This window comes from Xiphophorus couchianus, chromosome 22 (genome assembly GCF_001444195.1).
Source record: "Xiphophorus couchianus chromosome 22, X_couchianus-1.0, whole genome shotgun sequence".
NCBI lineage: Eukaryota > Metazoa > Chordata > Actinopteri > Cyprinodontiformes > Poeciliidae > Xiphophorus > Xiphophorus couchianus.
The window spans coordinates 28,860,647-28,888,000 of NC_040249.1; the positions used below are offsets into that span (position 1 = coordinate 28,860,647).

The window sequence follows — 27,354 nt, forward strand, 5'->3', positions numbered from 1 at the left end:
TATGGCATTAGAGATGCACTGATACCAATATTGAAAAAAACCCTTATCCTTAATGGCAGATCATTCAGTCTAATTCTAGGAGTGAATATAATTTACTTTACATTATATTTAGAATTCTTACACTTTCTGAACCATTTGAAAGAAGGCTTGTTGCAGTTTATCTTGGTCAAACATGTAAAAATAGTCAACCGGTTGTTTTTGCCAGTTTTAGTTGCTTTATATTTAACATTGGCTGTTATACTCCTAATTGCTCTGACTGAACAAATTAAAGTTGTTGTTTTTACATGACTGGCCAAGCTTGTGAAGCTATCGGTGTATTAAATGTGTGCTACTGGTGCAGAGTTATCAATAAATACGTAATTCAGTTCATTTATGCCTGTGTCTAGAAAAAAAAAAAAAGTTTCAGTCAGTACAGCAATGTTTCTCTGTGTCGGACCGGTATCGGCCGACACTAAACCTCAGATAGTGGTATCAGTTTTGGAAGTGAAAAAATAGTGACTGTTACACCTCACCTTAAAAGGTGCCACCTCCACAGTTTTCTGCCACATGTAACATGTTGCATGTATGTCAAAAAATTTTGTTTTGTTTATTGGCAAAAAATGTGAGAGAGTTAGAGTACATCAGTAATATGGAGTTGAAATATTGTTTGCTGACCTAAAAAAACTCCACTCCTTCCTGTTCTCCACCCCCCAGCTTCAGGGTGACCCCCTGTGGCAGCAGCCACCTCTGTTAATACTCTAAAATCTCATCACGACTTCAGCAGCACTGACTGACTCATACACACCCACACAATCCATCTATACCATACACTCCCAAAACATTCCCTCAGAAAGACAGTCAGAACCTGTGTGGTTGGAGAACTGCACCGAGTTGATGGAGTCCACCTCAAACCCTAAAACCTGGACACAAAGACACAAGAAGAAGAGAATCAGAGCAGAAACAAAATGTCTCCAGTAATGAACATTTCTAGGTTGATATAAGAAAATGTTTGGAGACATTTTAGCATCACAAACCCAAATGTAACCTTAACCCTTTTTCATTATTTACTTTTGTAGACTCTAAAAGTTTCTCCATCACCCCACTGTCTGTAATTTTTGCAGTACTTATGTGTAGGTATTTATAGCTGAATACGCAGAAAACCCTGGTGCCCTGGAAGTGCTTAGAGAGAACCAACTCTAGATGAAAAAAGGAATATTACTGCACAGCTAATTCTGTGAAACAAACTAAAAGAAAGGGAGATTTAAAAAAACATGACAATCCAACTGTAACATTCATGCAGAAATCTACAGAGCAGATAAAGAAAAATAAAAACACACTTGGTGTCTTTTCGGAGTGGAAAGAGGCAGGCTCACGGCTCATCCATATGCGCAGTCTGTCACTATCTGAACAGCTTTGTTTAATTGGACTAAAGCGGGCGGAATGAATGGGCTCTTTGTTCTTTTCAATTCACTGTGACTTTCAGAGAAGAAACACCCCTGTAAACCTCACCGTCCCTACCAGCCAGAACAAGTCTCCAAATTAACTTTGACCTTGGAGGGACGTCTGTATGCTCCTGAGAGCGCAGCGCGTGCTTTCTGCAAGGTATCCTGCTGGATGGGCACCACCAGCGTGTGACTTTCAACAAACATGTGAGGTGCTGAACAAAAACATGAAGCTGTAGGTAAAACTTTCACAAGAAAGGCTGAACTGTGGATTAGACTGAGTTTTTGTTTCTTATTTTTTTTGTCGTGGTGATCGTTTAGTTAATATCTGACAAGGACTTATGGAGAAGGAGACAACAGATTTTAAAGCATTAAGTTCTGGTATCGGAAGAATTGATATTTCAGTATCAATTAGCACATCACTAACGGCAACGCCAGAGATTGTTTAACTGCACTGATTAACGTTAACTCAGTTGGATCAGCCTAGCTAAGAGATTATCGACTGTACTTTTTATAAGATTGACTTTTGGCAAATTCTCTAATCTCGGTTGGACATGGATGAAGATGGAAGACCTTTTTCGTGTATAGATCCTACAACTGTGGTACTGAGAGGTAAGCTTAATTTGCAGTTGTCTGTCTTTGTAAGATAAGCTAATTCTGAAGCAAGTTAGCATGTAATGACATGCCAATTTCCCCCCGCAGGTTAAAGAGCTGCTCTTGTGAATATGAGCTCTGAACAGTAATTAACCACAATAGCTATTGCTTAAAAATAATATTGACACGAGTTTTTGGTAGCTACAGTGTTTTTTACATAGCTAAGGTGGATTCTCATTCGTAGCTTCTGATTCAGAAATGGCTAAAGGGCAATTCCGCCTAATATTTCACTAATATTAGGCTTGAGGATGTTTAATCTGCTGTAATTTAAAAACTTAAATGCAATTAGACTTAAAGCCTATATTAGATTATTCCAAACTGTTTGCAGGATATTTCAAACACTATTTTTGATTTGTGAATTTAAGTAGTCCCAGTTTGAAGAATAATCTAATATGGCACTTCCATCCATCCATCCATTTTCTGTTCACCCTTGTCCCTAATGGGGTCGGGAGGGTTGCTGGTGCCTATCTCCAGCTACGTTCTGGACGAGAGGCGGGGTTCACCCTGGACAGGTCGCCAGTCTGTCGCAGAGCAACACAGAGACATACAGGACAAACAACCATGAACACACACACTCACACCTAGGGAGAATTTAGAGAGACCAATTAACCTGACAATCATGTTTTTGGACTGTGGAAGGAAGCCGGAGTACCCGGAGAGAACCCACGCATGCACAGGGAGAACATGCAAACTCCATGCAGAAAGACCCCGGCCGGGAATCGAACCCAGGACCTTCTTGATGCAAGGCAACTGTGCTACCAACTGCACCACTGTGCAGCCTAATATGGCACTTTATTTCACAAATCAGAAAAAAGTTTCAGACATAACAAACAAGGTTTGAATGATTTTACTATCAGTGTAATAATCTAGTTCAGGTTTGAACAGTTTAGGTATTGTTTTTTATTATTCAAATAGAGCAGATTAAACACAAGATGTAGTAAAAAATTGTGTGTAGTTGCCTTTTAAAAGCTTCCCAAATTGGAAACTATAATCAGAAGCTAATTCTAATAAACTGTAATAAAGCTTAATTTAGTTTGAGTTTTTATCTAGGTCTGTTTGCCATCAGATATTTAATATTGACCATAACAAAAAGGAGACTCAGTTCTATGGAGTTTTCAAAAAATAATGAGACCTCTGTTGACATATAAAGGTGATTGTAGGCTTCATTGTGAGTTGTGTTTAAAGCAATGACTCTAAAGTAGTGTCTCCTTTATAGGAGTGGTAAAACCATTGTGAACACACTTTTAAATAATCAAGTAATTTTTAAGTAATTAAAATGACTTTGTCTTGGCATCTTGAATTCCTGTATTATTGTATTTGAGCAAATTAACTAAAATAAGACTTGTTTTATTTTTCAAGTAATCCAAGCCATTGCCATGATGAAGCCTTTCCCAGACACGTCTCTATCACATATTGCACCATCTAAGAAATATTGGGAGTCGCGAGTGACGCTGCCCTTCACATTCTTGAGGTAAGACATTTATGATACTTTTTCATCATTATACCGATTACAGTCCCTAAAACGTGGTTTGTTTTGTGATTGTTTTTCTGTCTGTGTTCCAATTAGCAGATGACCCAAGAACTTCAATCAAACAAGACCACTTTTCAGCTCTGTGGTGATCATGTAACTGCCTACTAGCCATTGCTGTCCTGATCTTCAGAAATTAGGACTGACAGTGTGATGTACATCATAGTGTGCTACTACACCTTTCAGCACATGTGTGTGGCCACTCTTTTCTGTGCTGCTGACAGATGTCTGGAGAACGCCATGCATAAATGAGACAAGACTTCCACATAGCCTGGCTATGTGTGACTTTAAGACGTTCATTGCAGAGTTAGAAAATATATAAAAATTATTTTTAATTCAAATTATTGATACTTTTATAATTATTTATTTGAATACTTATACTTTATTGTCATAATATATTACATAATATCTTAGTATTCTTTTAATTGTTTTAAACTATTATAATGTATTGAGTTCTGCTCCAGAACAAGGGATTTTAAAGACACCATCCACCTACTACAATGTTTAAAATAAAAAATATTCAGCAAACACCAAGAAAACATACATTGTTGTGCTCACATGGCCCAGGTTAGTTTAGTCAGATATTTGAAAAAATTATATTTTGTGTATATTTTATACAAATTTTGTGCTTTATCCATAGGACCTGTTTTGTCCCTCTTCTCAAGAATCATTGAAAAGTAAATATCTGTACTGATAATGCAAATATTGAAGTTGTAACAAACGGTGTAGAGTAAGATAAGTTTATGCTTCTACCTACCTCCTTTTCAAACAAATAAATATGCATCATGGTGTATAAGTGTGAACATATTTGAAATAAACAAATAAGCAATCAGCTATTGAAACAAAAAACCTCTGTTGAGTCACCCATGCTGGGAATCATCTCTACTTTCTCAGATTTTCTGTTTAGTTTATCCCCAGCAGCTCAGCTCTGTCTTCATCTTCGCGTCATCAGGAATAATCCTGTGGTGGCCAATCAGAGCGTGTCTTCCTCACGCTGCCGTCTCCATTATGACAGCACGGAGAGAGGGATGCCCAGCACGCTCGCGGACATCATAGTCATCATCCTCCCCTTCTCTCTTACACCAGCTGAATCACGGCCATTACTCTGAAAGCTGAGCAGCCTCTTCACTGACCTGTCACTTGTTTTTTTAATCAAAATTACCCACAGTGCCACATTTGACCTAATTTTTTTACTTTTACCACTGTGGACAATAATCTGTGGCAAGGAAGACCATTTGGATATTTTTGGACAGTTGTATTACATATGTCTACACATGTAAAATTATTTCCTGGTGAACATTAATAGAGAACAATGTGCCACGGCACTAAAAGTTGGAACCACAACATAAAAATTAACCTGAAGTATGACTCCAGCTGCTAATGTCGAAAAAGCACAATTTCACAATTGCCGTGTTTCCACTAAATAGAAACACAATTAAAATCAGACAAGTTTGTTCATGCGAAGCGTCATTAAAAAATAAAAAACATGCAGCTCTGCTGCCATCATCCTCCTGCCACTTCCTGTCGTCTCTTTATTCATTTCCGCCAGTAGAAACATCCAGCTGTTGATTCCATGACTCGTGTGATGCAAAAAAATAATTTCTATTGCAGTTTTGTGAAATATCATCCTAATCCCAGAGCAAAACTTTTTTTTTCAAAACTGCCATGTTTCCATAGGTTGAGTTTCCCTGTGACTGCTTGTAGCAGATGAGATCCGCCCCCGACTCTTCAAGGATAAGCAGATATCAACAATAGAAGGATAGAATTCAGTAGACTGCTGTCAATTTAGCGTGTTCCATTTCAAGCTAAATTAATATTTTTACGACCACCCGCCAACTTTATTCTTTATTAAAATTAATTGCAATTCTAGCTACTTTTTCTGGTGTTACTGTAAACGTTTGGAGACTCATGACAGCACTTATTGGTGTTCCCCAGAAACAGCATTCACAGAGACAAGCCAGACCCGCTTTGTCTGCATCCCGACTCCCAATGAATCACACAGGCGTAAGGCCACTACTGACCAGTCCCTAATAGTCAAGGTTGGATACAGAAATGATCTTGCCTTTGTCCTAAATAAATTACTGCATTTCTATTGTATAAATTGATCTATTCAGGTTGTTAATGCGGTCTGTACTAAAAAAACATTCAAATAATTACTGTACTGTAACTTTGTGTAAGTTCCTAATTAGAGACACACCAATATAAAAATGTAGCACAATATCAGTGTCAAATTGCTAACCACACCATTGCTTCTCTGCTTCAGTTAAACTCCCCACAATCCTTTACTGTCCTACCATCACTGTCACATGACCAACCTTCTCCACCAGAAAAACGGCAGCAAGATGGAAATATATATTTTATTTATCAGACCGATACCATCCATTCATCCATCCCATTTCTGTTCACCCTTGTGCCTAGTGGAGCTGGGAGTGTTGCTGGTGCCTATCTCCAGTGAGACATTTCAGATGAGAGGCGGGGTCACCCTGGACAGGTCAACAGTCTGTTGCAGGGCAACACAGAGATAAACATAACCGGACCGATGTTAAAATACTGATGTTAATGTGCTACTGCTACACCACGCAACGCACCTTTTTTCTTCCAACTTAATGAATAATCAATTTTAAATATTCACAATATCAATATTGCCCAAAATAATCCTCATAATTGTTTTTTCATAATCCAGTAGCCCTATTATGCAAGGCTGAACTGATTGCAGTTTTCTGGCTGATCGCCGATAGACCGATCTTTATAAAGTCCAAACTGCTGATTATGATTTTGGCCAATTACAATTTCTTTTTTTATATGAAATGTTGCTAAATATAGCAAGAAGGCACTGAGTTGGCAACAGTGGTGTGACTATCGTTAACTGCATCAAGCAGACATGGGCTGGTGGTCCAGTCAGTCAGTCAAACCTCTCTCACAGCAGAGCAGATGAGGACAGTGGCTGATTTTTATACCTTTGTGGCGGTAGATACTATCAGGATATAAAATCAGCTTCATAATCACCTGATTATGGGTAATCGGCCAATCACCCATAATTAAGGAAATCTGAGTCGATTTATCGGTGGACACCTACGATAATAAACATGTGCTACCTAGCACTCAAGAAAACATGAGCTTTAGGAACGTATCTGAATGTTCGGAGCCAGATATATTTAAAGTATAAATTTAAAGTTGACCTGCATAAACTCCTGCTGGGTCTAAATGAATGTCCTGCAGTGTCAAGAACTTCTATGTGAATGAACTAATTGGGACAATGACTCGGATCAGGGGCAAAAGGGATCCTGATTGGCCAATCCCTTTAGAATGCTAATAAGATAAGCTAATGGAGCTTTTCAAACATTATAAAGCAAATTATCCTCATTGTACATAGCTTGTTGTTCTATTGTTGTAACATCCAAACTGATTCTTTTAGAATGAATTGGGGATTTTGATTATAATATCCATATAGTGGAGTTGTAGAGCTTGCAGAGTAGGAGTACATTGACTGTGACCTGCCTGAGTCGAGGCTGTGTATTGAGACCAGCCCTGCTACTCTGCATTACTTTACCATTAAGGTGGTACAAATGAGCCTTAATAGGGCGTAGTGCTTAAAGATTACTGACTACACTGAACTCTGATGACAAGCATCAAAGCAGAACAGCCATTAAGAGAAGCACCAAATAAATCCTGGTGTGCCGCAGGCTAAAAATAAACCCGGGCCACTTCTCACCACGAGCACCATGATGGAGCTCATACTGTAAGCTCCTCACACTGACCTCCACCAGCCACCGAAGAGCCTGTATCATCAGGATAATTATTACTAATGCACAGACACTTACTGTAATCCTACTGTCAACAATGGACGTCGTAAAGGAGACATGATGGCAACGCTCATTGCCAGAAGGAGCTAATACCATTAATGTCCTCTCACATATGGTATCAATTGCCTCATTTAGACGGCGCTTGTTATGATTCTTTGTAAGACATTGGAAAAAAACGCCCTGAGGCAAGACATTTATTACTGTTTATGTAGGTAATGAGCCAACAGCAAAAGTTAGAAGAGTTTGCAAGACTTCAAAATAAAACAATCACTTGTTCATTCAGGGGTTTTTTTGTTTGTTTTTTGAGGTTTGGATCTTTCTCAAGTTAATATAGACTGCCCAATACAGTAGATCACTGAACCACTGAAATTAGACTATTCAGATATAAAAAGACAGAATGAAACTTGAAAAATGTCTAACACTAGCATAACTACTGGAAAAGGTTGTGAGCTAGGGATTTTTCGATAATTCGGCCTTCTGATAAATCAGCTCTAATTTGTCTATTTATTATTATTATTTACATAATTTCTCATTAAGATCAATGAGAAATTACGCCAATGGACCTGAGTGAAGTTGGTCCCTCAAACCTTCTTCAAATTAAATTAGTGTCAAACGTTTGTTCCGAAAAATGTTTTCATTTATGCTGCCATCATTTTAAAGACATTAATAAATGTTTGCAGAGGACATCAAAAGTCAATCAGCCCTTCCACATTTACAAAATCAAATGTATTCAATGACAAACATTTTAGTTACACAAACAGAGTACAAGTAGTTAATATAAATAGTGTTTGATTTTGTTAATGGAGAGCAGGCTGATCTCTGGTAACCTCTGGAAACTTTTTTTTGTAAAATCTCACAACTTATAATGGCAAAAAAATAAATAAATTGCTGCACAAACCAACAGAAATGTGTGATGTCAACTTTATTTAATTTGAAGAAGGTGAGGTGAGCCAACTTCACTCAGGTACTTTGTTGCTAAATTTAACAACTTTTCAGACAAGGGATCAGTGATCGGCCAGAAGACTGCAATCAGTGCACCCAAAATGAGTGGTCTCAACCGCATTCCTCAAGGGCCAGAGTCCTTCAACTTCTGTCTCTTTTCCTATACACTTTAATTAAAGGCTAAACTATCTCACTAGCATCTACAAGGCTCTGATAATGAGATAATATTGGATCCACGTGTGTTGAAGCAGAGAGACATCTAAAAGCTGCAGGACACCAGTTCTCGAGAACTGCAGTTTGAGACCACCACTCTAGAATTTATTCTGTGTGACAGTTTTTACGATTACTATGCTACTGTCTATGTGCATTTGTATTCAGTCCCCAAGTCAAATCCAGCTGAAAATCTCAAAACCATTCCACATCTAGGCAATGCTTTCTAAGAAAATTTCTAGGAAAAAATCCCCCTCAAATTTCTAAGCTCCAAAAGTCTCAAACGTGAGAGAGAGATCTTTCTAAAAAAAATAAAAATAAAAAAAAACATTTCCAAAAAGTTGAAAATTCTTGAGTTTTGAAACTCTGAACATTTCCCAAAGTGAAAAATTTTTGGCATTAAAAACTGAAAATTTCTAAGTTTTTCCTAAAAAATGTCTTACATTCTTCTACAATTTCCAAGTTTTTTTCTTATTTTTTCCAGTCTGCACCCTAATATACCCGTCGAATTAAACTTTGTAAGAGTATGAAGGAATAGTTTTAAGGACCTTGGTGTACCTTGATAAAGATAAGTACCTTACACCAGATAACAGCACCTTGGAGTGAGCCCTGTTAAACGTACAACGCTGCAACATTGTAAGAAAATTCACAACTAACTCTAAACATGTCAAAATGAAGAACAGTAAATGATCCTGACTAAATGATTGCATAGGCAATAAATGCAATCTTTGAAAAATGCTTAACAGCATTATGTTGGTGTACCACGTTTAGAATGTCATGTAAAGTTCATGTTCCCTTATGCTGATTGATATTATTGTTTCAATAATGCAATAGTTATTAAATCCTATTTTTTGTATTTAAATTGCTTACACACGTCCCCTCGTGATTTCTACAGAGCAGTCGACATTTCAGTCATTTAGCTCAGCTCCACTCTGATCGTACTATTTGTTCCGTCGCTTTGGTGAATGAAAAGCGTCGGTTTTGAGGTGACGGACAACGAGACCTCCCAGAACATCATGATGACTCAATTATCAGGCATCCTCAATGACAGGTGTCGAGCCTCGAACCCGCAAGAGAAGGACGGGTTTTCATGTCATTTGGTCCCCGATACGCGTTCATCCACTAGCGTGACCTTAATAAACGTTTTTCGCATGAAAGTACATCAGGGAGGCGGAGGATTTGGTGAAAGGAGGAACTAAATGCGCCAGGGACACAGCATTTTACGCAACACCTGTCTTATAAAGGGTTAACCTTTATATTTAGAATATTAGAATGGTCTGTATAGCAATGATCAGAATAGTAACATGGAAGTTTTAATTGACAAACGCTTTCAAATAAAAGCACATTATAACAGCTTGGAAGAGGTTATTAATTATAATTATGTGAACTTACTAGAACGTTAACGTATATCTATAGAAAATGTATAGAAATTTGTTCTGTTTTTTGCTAGAAGATAGTTGGAAAACAGAAACACAGGAAGTCAGGAACGTACTGTGTTAATTGGCATCTCAGACAGGGTCGTGTTCGTGACGGGTGTTGTGTCGCCCGCTGTCCGATAATGAGTGTATGCAGTTTGCATTTACCTGTAACGGGAAAGAGGCGCTCTTGTTGCCCACGTATCCCCGGACTACATGGCTCTGTATGGACAGAACACGGCATTCCATGGCGGCTCCCGGTCAGCCGAGGGGAAATGTAGATAATCCCTTATTCAAAGACAACCACGTCTACACATAACAACACGAGAAACCACCGCTTTAACTCTATAACAACAGAGAAGAACCCGCGTTAGCTAGCTTTCTAACCTCTCACACAGATGTGACGGAGAGCGCGTGCGGCGGCGACTGTAGTGATGTGTGTGTATGAATGAGGGAGAGCGCGCGTGCGAATGAGCGCACACAAATAGCTATTACGACCCTTAACGTTACTGTTACCGGTAACCCCGCTGTTTGTGGCTCATTTTCATGTGAATCGTTAAAGGGAACAACGAGTTACAGACAAACAGGGTCGCCCCTAACAAGGACATACATTAAAAATGCACGCACACCGGCTTTACGTGCAGGCAGTCTCTGTGACCGCCTAAAAAGGATGACGTCAGCACTGTACTGGATTTAAATCAATGTAAATTTCAATCATTTTCTCTTTAGCTACATTATTTTCCTCCAGTTTTATATATCCAAATCATTCAATGCAATATCTAGCAATGACTTGTGTTTTAAATAGTCTTAAAATAGGATGCATTTTTTTTATTGTATTTTTGGTGATGTGTTTTCTGTGTTGTGACTCACACCATTTCACTGGCAGAGTCGTGACTGAGGAGAGATTTGACTTGGTAAAGGCTTTTATGTCACCACATTGCACAGCACAGCCGGAGCTGGTTTAGCACATCCACAGGCATACAGTACAGTGGCAGTAAATGATTGGTGATGAAAGCATAACGTGTTTTATTAATCCCCTGAATATGTCTGAGTTGCAAATAGAAAAAAAAACCAGCCAGAAGGCCTCCTAAAGTTTATGTTCCAACTTGGAAAGTTAAAGACTCTTCACATAATCCAATATGTCTGCATTAGGGTTTCTGTTTATCTCAGTTTAGAAATTTTGGAATCAGTGAAGAAAAATGAACTCACCTTTGAAGTAAACTTAATTTCTTCCACTAATTTTCCCCTCTGTAGTTGATTTTCATAGTTAATAAACCCAAAAACAACAAATTGTTTCCTTCGTGCACACTTCCCACGAATGTTAAACATGTTCAGTTTTCTTTTGTTTGTAGAGGTTTTGGACTTAACAAGCCCAATAGATCAATCTGTCCGTTGGTCCTGTGAGGATACTTGGCATTTTGGCCATTTTTATGACTGTTTTTTACTTGTTGACATCTAGATTTCGGTTCAGACATGTCCAAGTGCTGGCCATCTTGTCCGTTTGTTGATATTTTGTTTTTGTTGTTGTTTCAAATATATTCCTCTGCCACAAAAAAAAAAACATGTCAAGAAAGCAGTAATTTTTTCCAACTTTAGGAACATTTTATATTCACTTTCACAACTGCAATCTAAAGTGATTTTCTATCATATACTCATGGTTTACTGTAAGGAAGAGTGGTTTTATGACTGACAAATCATATCTAAAGCATGGAGTCACAAAAAGGGATCAGAAGGAAAAATAATGGAAGGATGCTGCAATATGAAGTGTTCAGAAAATGATTAAATCTAAGATTTGAGAATTTTTAAGACAATTTATCCATATTGTTTAGGAAAATCATAACTACCAAGATAAATAAGCTGATTTGCAATGGTTTAAGCACCACAGGTGCAAAATAGTTTATTTGTGGTCACAACCAACATTACAGCATCTTACTAAATAGAGAAATGGATGGAAGATTCTTCCCTTCATTATACTAAAAAGCTATGAATGGTTGAACATGAAGTAACAAATTTCCCCTATAGATATACAGTATATATATATATATATATATATATATATATATATATATATATATATATAGTTTTTCCAACATGTGGCAGCTGCCAGGCTCTGCAGACCAGAGGGGTCAAAGGGGCAGGGAGAGCATGAAAAGAAGAAGCAATGAAGCCAAGCACAAGGCTGTTCTGCTGACAGCTCCACCTGCTGCTCAATGAGGCATTAAGCAGAAAATAGCAGGTTTTTTCTACTCCAAGTGCTGCTCTGTTGAGCTCTTTATTGCACATGATAATAAAACAGCCAGAAATATGTCTCAAACAAATGAGACAAGGAGAGACGGCACCACTAAGGTGAACGGGTTCGCTGATATGTTTAGTACATAGACTATTTAAAATGTGAGATTTTTTTATTTTTATTTGAATGAACACCACATATTTCTTGTTGGTTAATCGCTTAAAAAATGTAACAGAGCTGCAAATTGTGGAGATAAAAACCCATTCCAAAATCTCCATAGGGTTGGATTATAAGGATCATGGAGAATGAAATCTCATTCCAGTGTTGAGGCAGAGCAGAATTACATACACAGGGATACATTCTCTATATGGCACATTCAATAAATAAGAAGCAAATTTATATCTTTTTACCAAGTGGACATTCCTATTGTTTTCACCACATCATAGTTTTGTTTAAAGCTACATTTCTACCACCATTAGAAACGGATTAAAAAGAAACAATTTAACAAAAATACAAATTTAAAAATTCTAATCTAATATTTTTAAAAGTCAATTTTAGTTTAGTCTTGTATACTGCAATATACTAATTTCTTTATTTGTTGAGTTCTAAAAACAAACACTGGCTTGGTTGAATAAAAGCTTTCCTCATTTCATCTTTGCACTCAGTTCATATTATTAACACAACTTCTGAGTTAAATACATATAATATTGTGTCAAACAGTTTGTGATGTCTGGGTCAATTACACATAATTCTCTGGGTCAGACTGTCACATAATCACCATCCCTATAAAGTATTCACACCCTCTAAAAAGATAATGTTTCCTTACTGTAACACTACAGTACACATAGTTAATAATTCTTTTAAGATATAAACTATAAGCAACAACATGTTTTTTTTCCTTTAAAGGGGCATTATTACGTGTTTTTCAGGCATATAGTGTCATTTTATAGCACAGTCAAGTAACTATGTTACTTTGAGATGCTTAAAAAATGCTAAATATATCAAATGACTTAAAAAAAATCATACTTTGTAATCTAATGCCTTGAAATTGGGCCTCTGTCTCTTTAAGAAGCTCCTGCTCTTTCTGAAACTCTGCATTCAGAAAGTCATTGTTAGATGGCTCCACTATTAACCCTTTAGCAACGTTTTTCCAAGTGTTCCATTGAGAAGTATCTTCTATAATGAGCTCAGCAGATGTACAGTTCCACCAGGTGTTTGCTAATTTCTGCTGGCTAGTCTGAAGGAGCTGAGTGGGAGAGTCGAGGGAGGGTGGGGTGGAGGGGAACTGCTTCTCACAGAGGAGCCCCACCTCCAGCTGAGGAGCTGCAGAACCTGCAGCTCTGAGGAGACGAGGTCCACTCAAGCATTATTTGGCACAGCTGAATGGTTGCCATGAAGAATAAAAGAATTTCTCAAACATGCATGAAAGAATCAAGGCAACACTACAGGTTTGTTTTGGATGAGGGAATAATATAACATGATGTAAAGCTAAAAAAAGAAAAAAAAATACTTGATACTGCCCCTTTAATTTCAATTCTTGAGAACTGTCGTATGTGTACTTGCTAATACAAATACAATAGTACACTTATGACTGTGTGGCAAGTACAAATACTCAGATAATTGTTTGAGAACCGGTACACATAGTTCATGTTCTGGAGACGAGTGAAATTGCCACGTTAACCCTTTTCCTTCAGACAAAAAGAAGCTTCATCTAACCGGTAGACTATAAAAGTGTATAATGTAATGATGCACAAATATAACATGCTGGCAAAATAAAAGTTTAACTGTTACACTGGTTTACCTTCATTGTTGCTCATCAAAATATGGAAACGAAGTTAAGATCTCCCTAAAACTACTCGGGTCGTTCACGACGGCTCCCTGTAGTTACTACGTTTCCTTTAAAGCTTCCCACACTCAAACTCCAAAAAACAATGAGCTCCAGTCTTGGTCCAAATGAATTTTATTCTGAACATTGAAAGACAAATACATACATCATCTTCTACAGTGATAATTAACAACAGGCTTGTTGTTATCGCTCCTCATATATTAACTCTCAGGTAACAGCAGTATTATTCACAACCTGGAAGGTAGACGGTAAGAACGGGCTTAAACTGGACTGGGTTAGTTTCAGTACAGTGTGAAGGGAAGAGTTAGAGAGGGAACAAATCATCGTTACTGGTTTTGTCTGCCACAAACACCAACATTCGTTCACATCTTTCAACATAAGCTGCTGATTAGACAGTGACTGGTCACTAAGCTGTTTTGTCATTTATTATTCAGAATATTATTGTAACTGTGGCTTTAAATTAAAAGTACTTGCTAGATTTACTATCAGGCAAGGTAACTAGCTAACTAACACATCTACAACTTCACTGTTGTCTGACCAGCTAATGTAGCTGCCATTTTGAATACTCAAGAGCATTAAACTTGGATAAGATAAAATTCTAATTGTTTTAAACTCAGAAATCATGTTAGTGATATCCTAAAAGTGAATTGGTTTAATTAAAATGAAGAATTCTTTTGTATAAGGCCAAGAAGTGTTAGCATGTTCATGTAAAGGCACGAGCACTATGTAGTTTAGTAGCTTTCTTTTCTTTTTTTTAACAAGCCCATCTTGCACAAATTACAAGGTTTGATCTGAAACAATGGAAGAATTGGTTAAAATAAATTAGACATTACAGAATTTAAAAGCTTTTCTTCTGCCCAGTTCACACAGGCTACATGTAGCTCTGCAGAAAACCAAATTCATTGCTAAGTAAGCTGCACCTCAGCTTTATAAGATTTATTATTCATAACTGTTTTGCCAAAGTTATTATTTTGTAACATGAACTAAAAAAAACCCTGAAAAATCAAACCAAACATATAACTTGCCTGTAGCTCTTTACCATTCCTCACCACACGTCAGACAAAAAGGTCCCTGGTTGGGATTTTAACCCACATCTCTACAATTACATGTAGCCACGTTTTTGATCACTGAATCCATACTTTAAAAGTTTAGCCTTAAAGAAATTTCAACAGCAACATGTCAAAACATTTTGTCTTGCGATAATACATCTCAGTGATGTTGAAAAGTTGAAAATACACAAACAATAACTTGGTTATAGAATGGGTGAAGCAGACTTACCTGGCAGACTTTTGTCATAAATATAAGCAAAGATAAACTGTGGGGTTCCTCAAGGCTCCATTCTTGGACCACCTTTTAGTTCATATCTTTCTGATTCCCCTCGTTTAGTTTTTCTGTATCTGTGCTCCAATAGATGCCACTCACAGGACCTCGGCATTGTTACTGTATGACTTTGATACTTGGGCGCCATGTTTTTCCATGCTTCTGTGGTATTTATTTAGGTACTTTTAGTAGGACTTGAAGGTCTTTTTCTAAACATGTCAATATTTGAAATGGATTCAATGGGCTGCTACCCCCGTGACCCGACCCCAGATAAGCGGAAGAAGATGGATGGATGGATGGATGGATGGTCAACTGACTACTTTGCTTGCTTAACTAATTGATCGTTTTGATTACTGGAGTCTATCATCTTGTTTTGTTTTTATGTGTTAGACTGAGTTTTTACTGTTGCTGGATTAAAATGAACAACTTGATATGTATGCTGATATGTATATGTGTGCAAACATAAACATAGTGCCAAACATGAACAGCTTTTTTTAAAAACTTTTTAACTGGCAGCTGGTTAATATTTTATCTGGTTGGTGTTTATTTTGGTGATACATTTTTCCACTGTCTTGCTGTTAAAGTGGGTCTTTTAAATATTTCAAAGAAAATCACTGATGATTCTGAGCATTGGGCACCACAACGTCATCTTTTCAATAAGTTAGTAAAACCAAGGGTTATATTAACAGACCCCAGCCCTATCCTATGGAGAAATCAGTAGAGGTATAAATACTGAGGTGAAACAGATCTGACTGAATGTTTAATCCTCCAGGCAAACTTTCTGACTGACTACTCAAAATGGCTGCAGGGTGACATATCAACTTGGATCATTTTCTGCTGAAATATTGGGAACAGTGTCTGTTTTCAAAGTGCTAGGAGTGCTGAAGTATATTAAAATGGTTTCTGTATTGAAGCTTCTGTAGGGTTAAGGACTGGAACTGGGAATATGTTTCACAGAGCTTCTTTAAAAAGCCCTGAACCACAGGGACCTCCATTTGTTCATTTTCTTCCCCCTCTCCCTGCATAGTAATGACCACCGTGACAGCTTAACTCTGCAGCAACATGTCAGAGCTGAGATGCGCAACAGAAAATAAAAGTTAAGACATTCTTGTTCACAGTACCTTGATTGAAATCAGCTTTTGTACCTGTTCACTGCATTGACTGTAACTCCGACGCATTGACATGTCTGTAAGTCGGTCATTTACACTGAATACCTATCATATACTTGCTTAAAATACTTGGTTTTTGCAGCTTATTAGCATGGTTTTCAATACACCTGTACATATTAAGCACTTTCTGAGAAAATGTGGCAAGTGTTCAGTTGAGGTTAAAAACCAAACTATCAAGATCCCATTTTAAGTTCTGTAGCTCATTGCTGAAAGCTTAGAAAAATTGATTAAGAGTTTGAGAAGCTCTTCACTGCCTTTAAATGTCACCTACCTGACTTTAACTTTTCTAGTCATTCACACCTGATCTTGCACACACTCACTCACACACAGTGGTTACTTTTGGAGGGACATAAAAAAAGAAGGGATTGTCACTAGAGTTTCTCTAAGACTGTCTGGATAAAAGCAGAAGAGGCGGAAACAGCAACAACCCGTCTGAGTCCGGAGTTGGACCGAATTCAACCTGGACCCCACAGAACTGGGACAGGAGCAGACTGGGATTAACTGCACCAGAAAGGGGGCACTGGGATTTTCATTATTTGCTGGCATTATGTATTCACAGCAAAAAACACAAAAATCTTAGCAAGTATTTTTGGTCTAGTTTCCAGTACAAATGTCTTAGTCACTTTTCAGTAAGAAATAGGAGCAAGTTTTAAGTCAATAATTTATTAATGCTGATGTAAAAGAACCAATTCCACTGATAAATTATTTCATTTCTGACTAATACCATCTCATTAATATTAAGGAATTATTGACTTAAAAAGAGCTGCTATTTCTTGCTGAAAAGTTACTTAGAAGTTAGTTTTGTCTTATTTCGATATTTGCACTAGAAACTAGAACAAAAATATTATAGTTTGTGTTTTTGCAGAGTTCTAAGCTAACCTAGGTAACCTCGCTTCTTGCTTTCTGTTAAATATTTGCAATTAATACATTGGTACCCCCAATTAAGTCTGTCACAATAAGTAATACATTTTGAATGATAAATTAAAATGAACTTGATAATTTCCATTCTGATTTTTCAAGGTCAATTTTGTTTAGAGAAATATCACAATCCATTTTCTTTATGGTTTTGGTTATAAGTGTTTTTTCCCCCCAGTTTTATTTACGGTTTGTGGTTGCCATGTTTTTTCTTGGATGTTTCAAATATCCTCTAGTCCCAGTGTTGAGTTGTTTTTTTTTCAAAATTAAACTCTATTCCTTATTGAAAAGGCAGACTTGCATTATTATGCCATTGTTCACAAATTACTCAAAAATGGTCTCAAATCAACATTATTGTTTAGTGAAATAATTTCTGGGACAATTTATCATCCTAAATTTGTTGTTGTGACAGGCTGAACCTTAAATATGTTGTTGTGACAGGCTGAACCTTAAATATGTTGTTGTGACAGGCTGAATCTTAAATTTGTTGTTGTGACAGGCTGAACCTTAAATTTGTTGTTGTGACAGGCTGAACCTTAATACCCCGACTTTGACAGCTAAATATGTGTCAATCCAAGATATGGACCTGGGGTTTTCTTATTTTTTGAAAATGTTCTCCATTTGATACCAAGTAAGCCCTCTTATTGTTAATTTCTTCCAAATAATGGAAAAAATGGCAAACAACATAAAACTGACATGGCATTTAAGGTTGCTGTTAAAGAGGATGATGTTTAGTTACTTAGTGTTACTGACTTTACCTGGGGTTTTCTTACAGAACAAATCTTGCTGTTAACATATTAATCTCCCTAAACATTAACAGCCAGATCACACAATGAGTAACCCCAGCCCGTTCCAGGCCTCTGGTCCAGTTTATTCCAGTCCAGCTGCGCTGTCCTCTTTTCCGTTTCTCTGAGTTCATTCCCGGGCCAGTCCCATCTGGTCCAACCTGCCGCTCGTTTCACGGCTCTTCAAACAGCTGCAGGTCCAGCCTAACGACAATCTCCCCCGTGGGAACCTCATGAAGCAGAAGCCTCTTCGTGATTGGTCCTTTGGAGCCCTGGTCCTTCTTTATCTCGGCCAATCGGATCTCAGTCCTGCCGAGGAAGTCTGCAGAGACAAGACGTGGTAAATCAAGGGGCGTTTTGTCCCTCTGTTACAAACAGTAACGCTGGATGGTTTAGAAACTGAATGCGTCACACACCGTCAGGTGAGAACTGGTCTCGTTCAAACACAGTGATGCAGAGGACGTCCTGTTCAAGGTCCTTAATAAAAAACTGACAATTGGAATTCCACTTGGGATTCAAAGTGTCCTGCAAACAAAGAAAACAACTCAGATGAACTTTGAATTCACATTCCCTAAAACCCACATTGGTTTGTTGGGCAGGGCAGTAACTAGGTATTCTCTGAGGTGTTTGCACACATATTAAATTCAAATTCAAACAATAAAACACCTTATTGATCCCAAAGGAAAATTAAAATTGTCTAAAACATTATTTTACGAGTCTAAATTCTATGGCCCTGTCGCAGTGGCACACACTTTCCCACTTCAATTATGTTAGTAACTGTTAACAATTTTAACAGACATCTACAATCCATAATCCTTACTTTTCTTTTCAGATTTTCTTTTCTTAGTCTATTTTAGACAATAAAACATATATAACACAAAAGCAGAATTTTTTTCAATTGACAAATATACACCACTTTCCCAACTCCAATAGAAAACACTGAATTGGTTCATGTATAAAATGTGGATATGAATAGAAATACTTCAAACATTACTGATTGATTTATTTTGCTCCTTATTAATGTTAAAACATCAACATTACTAAACATTACTAAGTTTTAACCATGTAATAAAATAGATTTTTTACTTTCACTTTACTCTTTTAGAGTTGCTTTTGATTAGTAGTAAGTTGGACACAACATATTTGATTTGTAGTTGTTTGATGATTTGACAAAATGTAATATTTATTACTCATTTCATAATTGTTTTTACTACGTAAAAACACAATCTAAACAGTGTAAGAAAATGCCTATAGTCATTTTTCTCCTACCTGTACTGTTTTTGTGATATGGCACTGAGAGCCCATGGTGACTTCACAGTAAGGGTTGCTTTTACCTTGAAACACAGACAATGTTGCTGCTGATTATTGTGGATAAAACCAGTTGAGATAAGCTACTGATTAGCTTCATTACACTATCACATTAAATCATGATGCTTTGAATAAAAAAAGCAATACCACAGATTTAATAAAAGGTCGACCTTCAATGGCCTCTTTACGTACCGTGGGTGCGACAGGGTTTGAGCTCGATGCCCTCCACGATGTTAACCATCAGCCTGCCGATCCCGGTCGCCCTCTGAGAACGGACTGAGACGAGGAGCAGACAGGTCAGCCGCCAGGGTTTTAATGAAACCACAGAAATCAGCCTGAGAGTCCAGCTTACCTAAATACGCTTTCTCCCTCTTCTTCTTCTCTGTCTCAATGAAAAGCTCCGAGGCGGCCTTAATTTTCTGAACCCATGCCGTCCTGTAAGGAGATGTAAGGAGGCAAAAAGTTGAATTATCTAATTTAAGGAATACACTCTCAGTTGGCTTTCCAATGATATTATAACTTTTATTGTATTTGCATTTGTCATTGTGGTATCTGGGTTTTGTTTTCTCTCTTTCTGCAGGTTTAGAGGCAGACGTTTAAGTTGTTGACTTGTGTTCTCTCTATGCTTCTTCTCCTCTCCTCCTATCTCCTTTCTTTTTAATCCTTTGCCCCACCTTTCTCCGTTTCTTTTCTCTCTTTCTTTTTTGTCTCTGTGTACATTACATCTGAAATAAACCCAAAATAAGAGCATCACAGGGAAACCTGTAACACTCCAGTCAATGTGTTGGGCTTCGCTTTGACACTCTCACAATTCTGAGTGCCAAACTGCAGGACAGGACACATAAAAGAAATAAAAAAGAAATAAAATTATTGTAAAAGATTACAATAATAATATTAATAAAGAAATAAGAAAAAACCATAAGATGACCAGCTTATAAAAACAAACATCTGAAGCTCTCGTCTGGGTTGTGTGTTTTCCGTTACCGTTCGTTGATGCTTTCAGCTCGGAGGGTGTAAACTCGGTCTATGTGTGAGATGTGAAACAGAGGCTCATCCCCTGATGGATCGGTTGGTAGCTTTACTAACACTTCGTTCAGAAAGATCGGCTGCAAGAAACAAAAAGATTCAGTTAGAAATGAGGGTGTGAGCGGGTACATATTGTATCATTTACCATTTATCTTGATAAATTCCTTATCATAATAAGACTTTGATTTATCGGTGTCACAAATTCCAGTTAATAATCTTTAAAAACCACTGAAACTGTCCATATTGTCGAGATTGCTAGTTTTACTATTTTCTCCATTTTTTGTTCAATCAAAGCAGCAATGTACATCAATACATTTGACAATATGATTAAATGTGGTTACTATGTGCAGTTTAGTCAAACAAATGGCACTTCATTATGTGACCGATGTCCTAAAGAAGTGCATTACAAATAAAACAGGGAAGTTTTTTAAGAGCAGTATTAGTTTGTAGGGCTGATTACTGAGTCATGCAGTCACAGACACACAGTAAGCTAAAAAAAGAAGCAATAGTTCTTATCGTCACTTTTCATGTTATCACAACAGTACCAGTAAATATTGTGATCAATTTTAGGTCCATATCACACATCCATCACTGAGGGTTTACCTTCTGTTGAAAACTACACTCGTGCTTTCTTACACAAATAGGGCAAAGTGCATTAAAGTTCAAGAAAAGAAGGTGAAATTTTTGTTTTCCTCCATTAAATGAGAGCACAGATACGTTTGCCAGTCTTCTCACCGTTTTGTACATGCGGTACTGCAGGTGGGTTTTTGAGGAGAAGACTTTGTCAGAACCTGAAGAGCCCAGAGGTTTGGTGACCTGTTTGAGGAAGGGAAAAAAGTTTAAATTTGTTTAAGTGTGTCATGAGTCCAGAAATATACTGCAACAGACGAGGAGCTGCAGACGTTTTCAGCTAACTGTCAAAATCAGTGAAAACAGATGTACACAAATTTCCATTTTTGAGGATGTTAATCATTTCAAACATACATTTTTTTAATCTGGTGAAATGGCGCCATCTATAGCTTAGACCTCAAGAGCTGTAGGAATGTGTCCATCTTTTTAAATAATCAATTTTATGGAAAATTTGGATTGATGACATAATTCAACTGAGCCACAGCTTCGTACAGGAAGACTCACCTGTGTGAGCAGCAGGAAGTCGTTGAACAGGAAGCCGTAGAGCTCCTTGCTGCTCTTTGCTTTGAACAGCTTCCCGCTGTGGAGGAACTTCCTGGGTCCCAGACAGTTGGTGACCGAGTTGAACACCAGTTGCTAAAAAGAACAGAGAAATTTATTTGAAATAAACAAATTAAACGATCATACAAGTTTTAAGGTGATGGTGTTAAATGTTTTGCTCTACAAAGTTTCTGGTTCTTTTTATTCTAGTTTTTTTTTAAAAACATCACAAGATTGAAAGTATACTTCAAAAAGTTTTACACCACATACATATTAACAGTAAATGGATCTCAGTGCTGCTTCTGACATAGTGAGAAATAAGATTTTGATTGAATGGGGAAAGTACTTTGTGATAAACTGGGTCACATCAGGCAGGAATACTTTCCATTCAGAAATAATTAGGGACAAAAGATTAATGCTTTAATTTCTGCTTCTAAAACAATCTGACAGGACGCTGGAAAAGACGACTGTTGTGTTCAAGTTGTGCTGAAAGGAGTTAGCCTATCAGAGAAGCTGTTCAAGCCTGAAATAGCATCTCGATGCCAAACATGTAGCAGATGACCCCAACACTAATGTCAGCGTCCACATTTCTTTTTTCTTTTTTTTTTTTTTTTTCTCCGAAGAGCTTTTTGCGGCGCTAATGGCTCGTATTTTTTTTTTTTTTACAGTAGGCAGACAGGAAGGAGGGTGAGGAGAGGGGGGAAGACATGCGGTAAAGGTCGTCGGGACCGGGAGTCGAACCCGCGACGTCCGCGTCGAGGACTAAGGCCTCCAAACGTGGGGCGTGCTAACCCCCTGCGCCACCACAGCACGCCCCAGCGTCCACATTTCTAAAGAAATCATTTTTCTAATAAATGATTAATTTAAGCAAACTAAGATCATATGTGGGATTCCTCAAGGTTCTTTTCTCACACTAATTTTTATTGGATATATAATTGCGTAATATATATCCATGTAATAATCTCCATCAGATTATTAAATTTTTTTCTATACATATTCTGATGACACCATATATGTCGTGGCTGCCTAAAGTTGTGTATATATATATATTTAAATTTTCTCTGTAAAATATGTCAATAAGGTTATTCAGGAAAGCTTGCCTTGTCTTGAGTATTTCACCTCTTATTAATCTTAAAAAAGCGGTTGCGGCTGATACTGCACCTCTGACAGCCCCTCACACTGAACATGAGCCTGAATCCACTCCAGCCGGTCAGAGTTCTCCTTCTCTCTGACGCCTTCATTCACCTGAGAACACACAACACACACTCAACTCGTCATGCACATCCAAGTACATTTTCTATCAAGATTAACTTCTCATACAATCATGTTTGAGTAAAAAACTTAAAAACCTTGAAAGCATCAAACACAGTTAAATCACAATTGGAGTTCCAAGTAGTGTTTTAAGAGCAGATAGCCAATTTGATGCATTTAAAGTGTCATTTTAAAGTACACGTTTCTTACTTTGGTGATTTAAAAGATGGTTAAATCACAAGATGTTAATGTAACTTTCAATATCTTGATAACTACGTTCCTGTAATGCACTTAAACTCTCATGAATAAAACACTAATTATGTGTAGAAAGGTGAGAGTTTTAGATGCTGCCATTCACTGCTGCACTATTTTACACAATCTCCACACAACTTGATCATTTAAGTAGCTTAGTGACACAGACATTGGGACAAATAAGGGTGTGTCTCAGTAACAATGCTGGTCAGAACCTTAATATGGCTAGAATTGGATTTTTTAAATGCTTTTAAATCTCTGGTTAGGATGTTGGTCTCTATTTCACCGTGTAAATCACTCACTATGTTCAGGCTGGTGATTTTTACTATTCTCTTGATTAGCCACCTTATGAATCATTGAGATTGGGTATTCTGTATTTAACGTTGTCACTTTTTGGCAACTTTTCTCTGCCTTGTGTTTACTTTCCAGACACTTTTATCTTTTACACATATAAAACTATTGCAAACTACAGCTTGATCATAATTCAAAAGCATATATGTCCAAAAATAAATGATAGATCCAGTCATAACTGATTTTCCGGTCCGCTGCAGGCGGCTGCCTCAGTGTGTGTTTCCAGTTTTCACCTGTGAGCAGAGCTCCTCTGCTTTCTCCAGCGCTGCTTTCAGATGGCTGTGGTCTGGATGAGACTCTGGAGTGTTTTCTAAGGTCTGCAATCAGAAACAGTTCAAAACAATTCAGACTCAGATTAGAAGGCGGAAACAAAAAGTCCTTGCAAATCTGGAATTTTCACGAGAATTTTATGTGCTCTAATGGTACAAACATTTTTGATGATCAGAGGGTAGCGTGTGACTCTCTGCATCGGCTTGAGTAGAAAACTGGACAGAGGCATCCCTTTGCACCTGGGATCCATGGCTAACCTCTGTTGGAAACACCAAACATCAAAATTTATTGTTTTAGTTGCAGTTTCCCACACAAAAATGTTTTTAATACAATTTTGAAGACTTTTGAAGTTATTTCATGTTTAAAGGGGCAGTGCTGTGTGTTTTCCAGGCTCACAGTGACATTTCACAGGACAATCAAGTAACTATATTAACTTCAGTTGTTAAAAATTGCTATGTATATCAAATATGACTTAAAAGAAATGTTAACATGTAATCTAACGCCTTGAAATCTTTCTAAAACTCCGCCTTCAGGAAGTAATCAGAGTTCTTACCTTGAGGAAGTCTTTGATCTCAGGATTGTCATCTGTCTTCTGTTGAATCAGCGTGGCCCCATTCAGCTGACATGAACAGAACCTGCAAAAAAACAAGATGGCTGCTCCACTACACGAAGCAGGACATAAACTCCTACAGACAGAAAGCGATCCACTTCCTGACCTGATGTACGGCTGCATGTGAGGCAGCTGGTTGGTCAGGATGTCGCCGATCATCTTCACAGGCATCCGATCGCCCGACATCTTCTTCCTCACCCTGAGAGCCCTGCAAGGAAACCCCGAGTCAGCACATCTGTAGAAACTACAAGAGGCGTATATCTAAACTTTTGTTTAATTGCGTTTATTATTAGATTTTTTTTCCTCACTTGAGAAGTTTGATGTTGCACATGATGAGCTCTTTCCAGTTCACAAAGATCATGGCCACTTCCTTCTCCGTCAGCAGCTCACACTCCAGCAGAGGCTTATGGAAGATCTACATCAACACAGAAGAAGTGACATTTAGTGCAAGGCAGATTTCAAAGAGAGCGAATTGCTGTTTTATGGTGTTTGATATCAATTTATAGCAAATGTCTGAACACTGATTCATTCTGAATATCAAATGTTTGCATATCTCAAAACTCTGACTTTCTGATATTAAATTAGAGCATCTCTAACAGCTGTCCAAATGGAAATTATTGATCTCATTTTAATTGATCATGTTATGAATTTATTTATTGCTTGATGAGCTAGGCTTTCAGTTTGCTACGGTTGAAGACGATGTTTTCTCAAACTGCTTACGGCTGTTATAAATAAATATTTCTGAGCAGAATTCAGTGTGATGTGTAACAAAATGAATTATAAGATCAGATATTTTGTTCATGCAAGAATTTAAATTCTTCTAACTTACAGCAATGTTAACCTGATAATGTGAGTGAAAATAACAGAATTGTGTTCTTGTTTAACATCTAGGCAGTTTTCTTGCATAATGTGAAATAATTACTTGGTTTAAATTGCAGTATTAAATTGTAGCAACCCACTGTTGAAGATGGATGAGCTGTTAGTACTCCTCTCTTGTTAAATTAGCTTGATGAACTTTAATCTCTGAGTTTTATAGCAGTCTACTTGAATCTTCAAGGCTGTAGGTGAACATTATTTTTCAAGTTAAAGAGTATGCGAATTATATAATGTACTGCATAAACGTGAAGTAGAAGGAAAATCATACTTCTACATTTATATTTACCCCCTCCATTCTTATTTCCCTAAATAAAATCTGGAGCAAAAGATTTGGAAATTACTTAATTGAACAGATTCCATCTGTGTAATTTTATCTTTTTTAGCCTACGCAAAATTTATGGTGAAAAAAAAAAAAAAGACACTTGAACACTTTTCATCATAATGTTGAAAATGTTCCAAAATTACATTTAAAACATAATCATCTGATTCTTGATTTATCACATAAAATAGAGCAACACATTGTCAACAGCATTAGAGGTAAAACGAGGCATTTTCAGAGCCAAACTTGTTAAATGGGAAAAAACATTGGAAACAATATCAGAACTGTCCTAAATGAAAAGAAAAACTTAATAGTGAGCTGATGTCGTTAATAACATAGAAAAAACAGTGTCGCTGCAAGTGACCTCTAGGTATAGCCTGATGAACCCTCATGTTGCTGTGGTTACCTCGGTGACGAGCTGCAGATCGTTGACGTAGTTCTCCTCTGTGACGATCAGCTCGTGGATGTAGCCCTGTCTCTTCCTCTCCATCGGACTCAGCATGTCCAGCAGGTGGAGGTCAGCGCACCCTGAAGGTCAAATGTCACAGAAAAAAAAAAAAAACAACACACCACCGTCACCCTGGCTTTTCTCAGCAGGAACGGCGCTACCTACACTAAGCATAGAAAAAAAGGAAACCATTTTCGGTCATACATACCTGAGATCAACATACAGATACTGGAGTGGCATCTCAGTCAAATGTGACACTGTCAATATGAAGCTCTGTTCACTATGTTTACTACAATGCAGTTTTGTTCTGCGATAAGGACGGTCTGCACTGATGTGTGTGTGAGATGGTGGATGACTTATTGTTGAAGGGAGCTGCAGCGATTCAGCCGGATGAGAAGCCACAGAATTAGTTCAGTCTGTGCTTCAGACAACAGGCTGGACTAATGATAAAACTACATGGACACAAACAACTTTTACACAAAAAAAGAAAGATGTTTTTGTTTAGACCTTAGAAACAACTGGTGCAACTTTTTCAATAAAACCTTATTGCTGAGATGGAAATATTGAATATCATTAGCGGGGAACTATGTTTGTTAGAAACCAAAAGCAAAAAATCTGAAATTGTTCATAATTGTTTATCACAAGTCATACCACTATTGCAAAATTCACAGACATTATGACATAGATGTTTTCCTAATATTGTGCAGTTCTGGTTAAGAGTTTTAAGGTTATTGTCAAAACAACAAAGGAAACATGACAAAAAGAATTACATTTAATTAGTGTTATTTGCTATAATGCTAATAATGATTTTCCCACTGACTTTATTTAGAAGGGTTCAAACCATTTTGACATGCTAATTTTGGAAAATATTTGCTTTGTTTTATGATTGTATCTTTAAGAACATGCATACTTGCAGAACGGATTGCTAACCTGCTCTGTTTCCTCAGGTTTTTGCATTTTGAACTGAACTTTACATTAATGTTTCATAAATAAGATGAAAGTGGGTTATGTGTAGAACAACTTAAAATATCTAATAGTGATTTATCGATTGCTGAAGTAATTGTCAACTAATTTAGTGATGAATTAATTCTTATTCAATTAATAGTTGGAACAGTTGATAGAATAATGAATTATTAAAATAATTGTTAGTTGCAGCCCTAATGTGAATGAATGAACTAAATACTTTTCAGAGAGACGCCATGTGCTGTGAACTGGCTCTGTTTGAATAAAGTTGA

The 27,354-nt window shown here is 37.3% G+C and overlaps 2 protein-coding genes across 6 annotated transcripts in view; both read right to left on the reverse strand.

Annotated features, from left to right (window-relative positions):
- LOC114138240 (pyridoxal kinase-like) overlaps nucleotides 1-10,610 on the reverse strand; it is a 30,774-nt gene extending 20,164 nt beyond the window's left edge. Inside the window, exons 1-3 of the mRNA XM_028007378.1 lie at nucleotides 10,361-10,610; nucleotides 10,142-10,282; nucleotides 845-899 (exon numbers count right to left, since the gene is read on the reverse strand). Of these exons, the coding sequence (XP_027863179.1) occupies nucleotides 845-899; nucleotides 10,142-10,222 (136 nt within the window). The 5' untranslated portion in view covers nucleotides 10,223-10,282; nucleotides 10,361-10,610. The remainder of the gene's footprint in view (nucleotides 1-844; nucleotides 900-10,141; nucleotides 10,283-10,360) is intronic.
- Nucleotides 10,611-17,575: 6,965 nt separating this feature from the next.
- The window catches only part of itsn1 (intersectin 1 (SH3 domain protein)), a 53,551-nt gene continuing 43,772 nt past the window's right edge, over nucleotides 17,576-27,354 (reverse strand). For 3 of the 5 annotated variants that reach the window (XM_028005980.1, XM_028005978.1, XM_028005979.1), the window contains 15 exons: nucleotides 26,078-26,199; nucleotides 24,785-24,891; nucleotides 24,583-24,684; nucleotides 24,420-24,501; nucleotides 24,027-24,125; nucleotides 23,830-23,913; nucleotides 22,904-22,987; nucleotides 21,707-21,838; nucleotides 21,308-21,388; nucleotides 20,531-20,652; nucleotides 19,899-19,981; nucleotides 19,739-19,822; nucleotides 19,508-19,572; nucleotides 18,655-18,763; nucleotides 18,412-18,560 (listed from right to left, as the gene is read on the reverse strand). In XM_028005980.1, coding sequence (XP_027861781.1) covers nucleotides 18,412-18,560; nucleotides 18,655-18,763; nucleotides 19,508-19,572; nucleotides 19,739-19,822; nucleotides 19,899-19,981; nucleotides 20,531-20,652; nucleotides 21,308-21,388; nucleotides 21,707-21,838; nucleotides 22,904-22,987; nucleotides 23,830-23,913; nucleotides 24,027-24,125; nucleotides 24,420-24,501; nucleotides 24,583-24,684; nucleotides 24,785-24,891; nucleotides 26,078-26,199 — 1,505 coding nt within the window. Of the gene's footprint in view, nucleotides 18,561-18,654; nucleotides 18,764-19,507; nucleotides 19,573-19,738; nucleotides 19,823-19,898; nucleotides 19,982-20,530; nucleotides 20,653-21,307; nucleotides 21,389-21,706; nucleotides 21,839-22,903; nucleotides 22,988-23,829; nucleotides 23,914-24,026; nucleotides 24,126-24,419; nucleotides 24,502-24,582; nucleotides 24,685-24,784; nucleotides 24,892-26,077; nucleotides 26,200-27,354 lie in introns of all 5 variants that reach the window. The other 2 variants (XM_028005981.1, XM_028005977.1) reach the window with 1 other exon arrangement.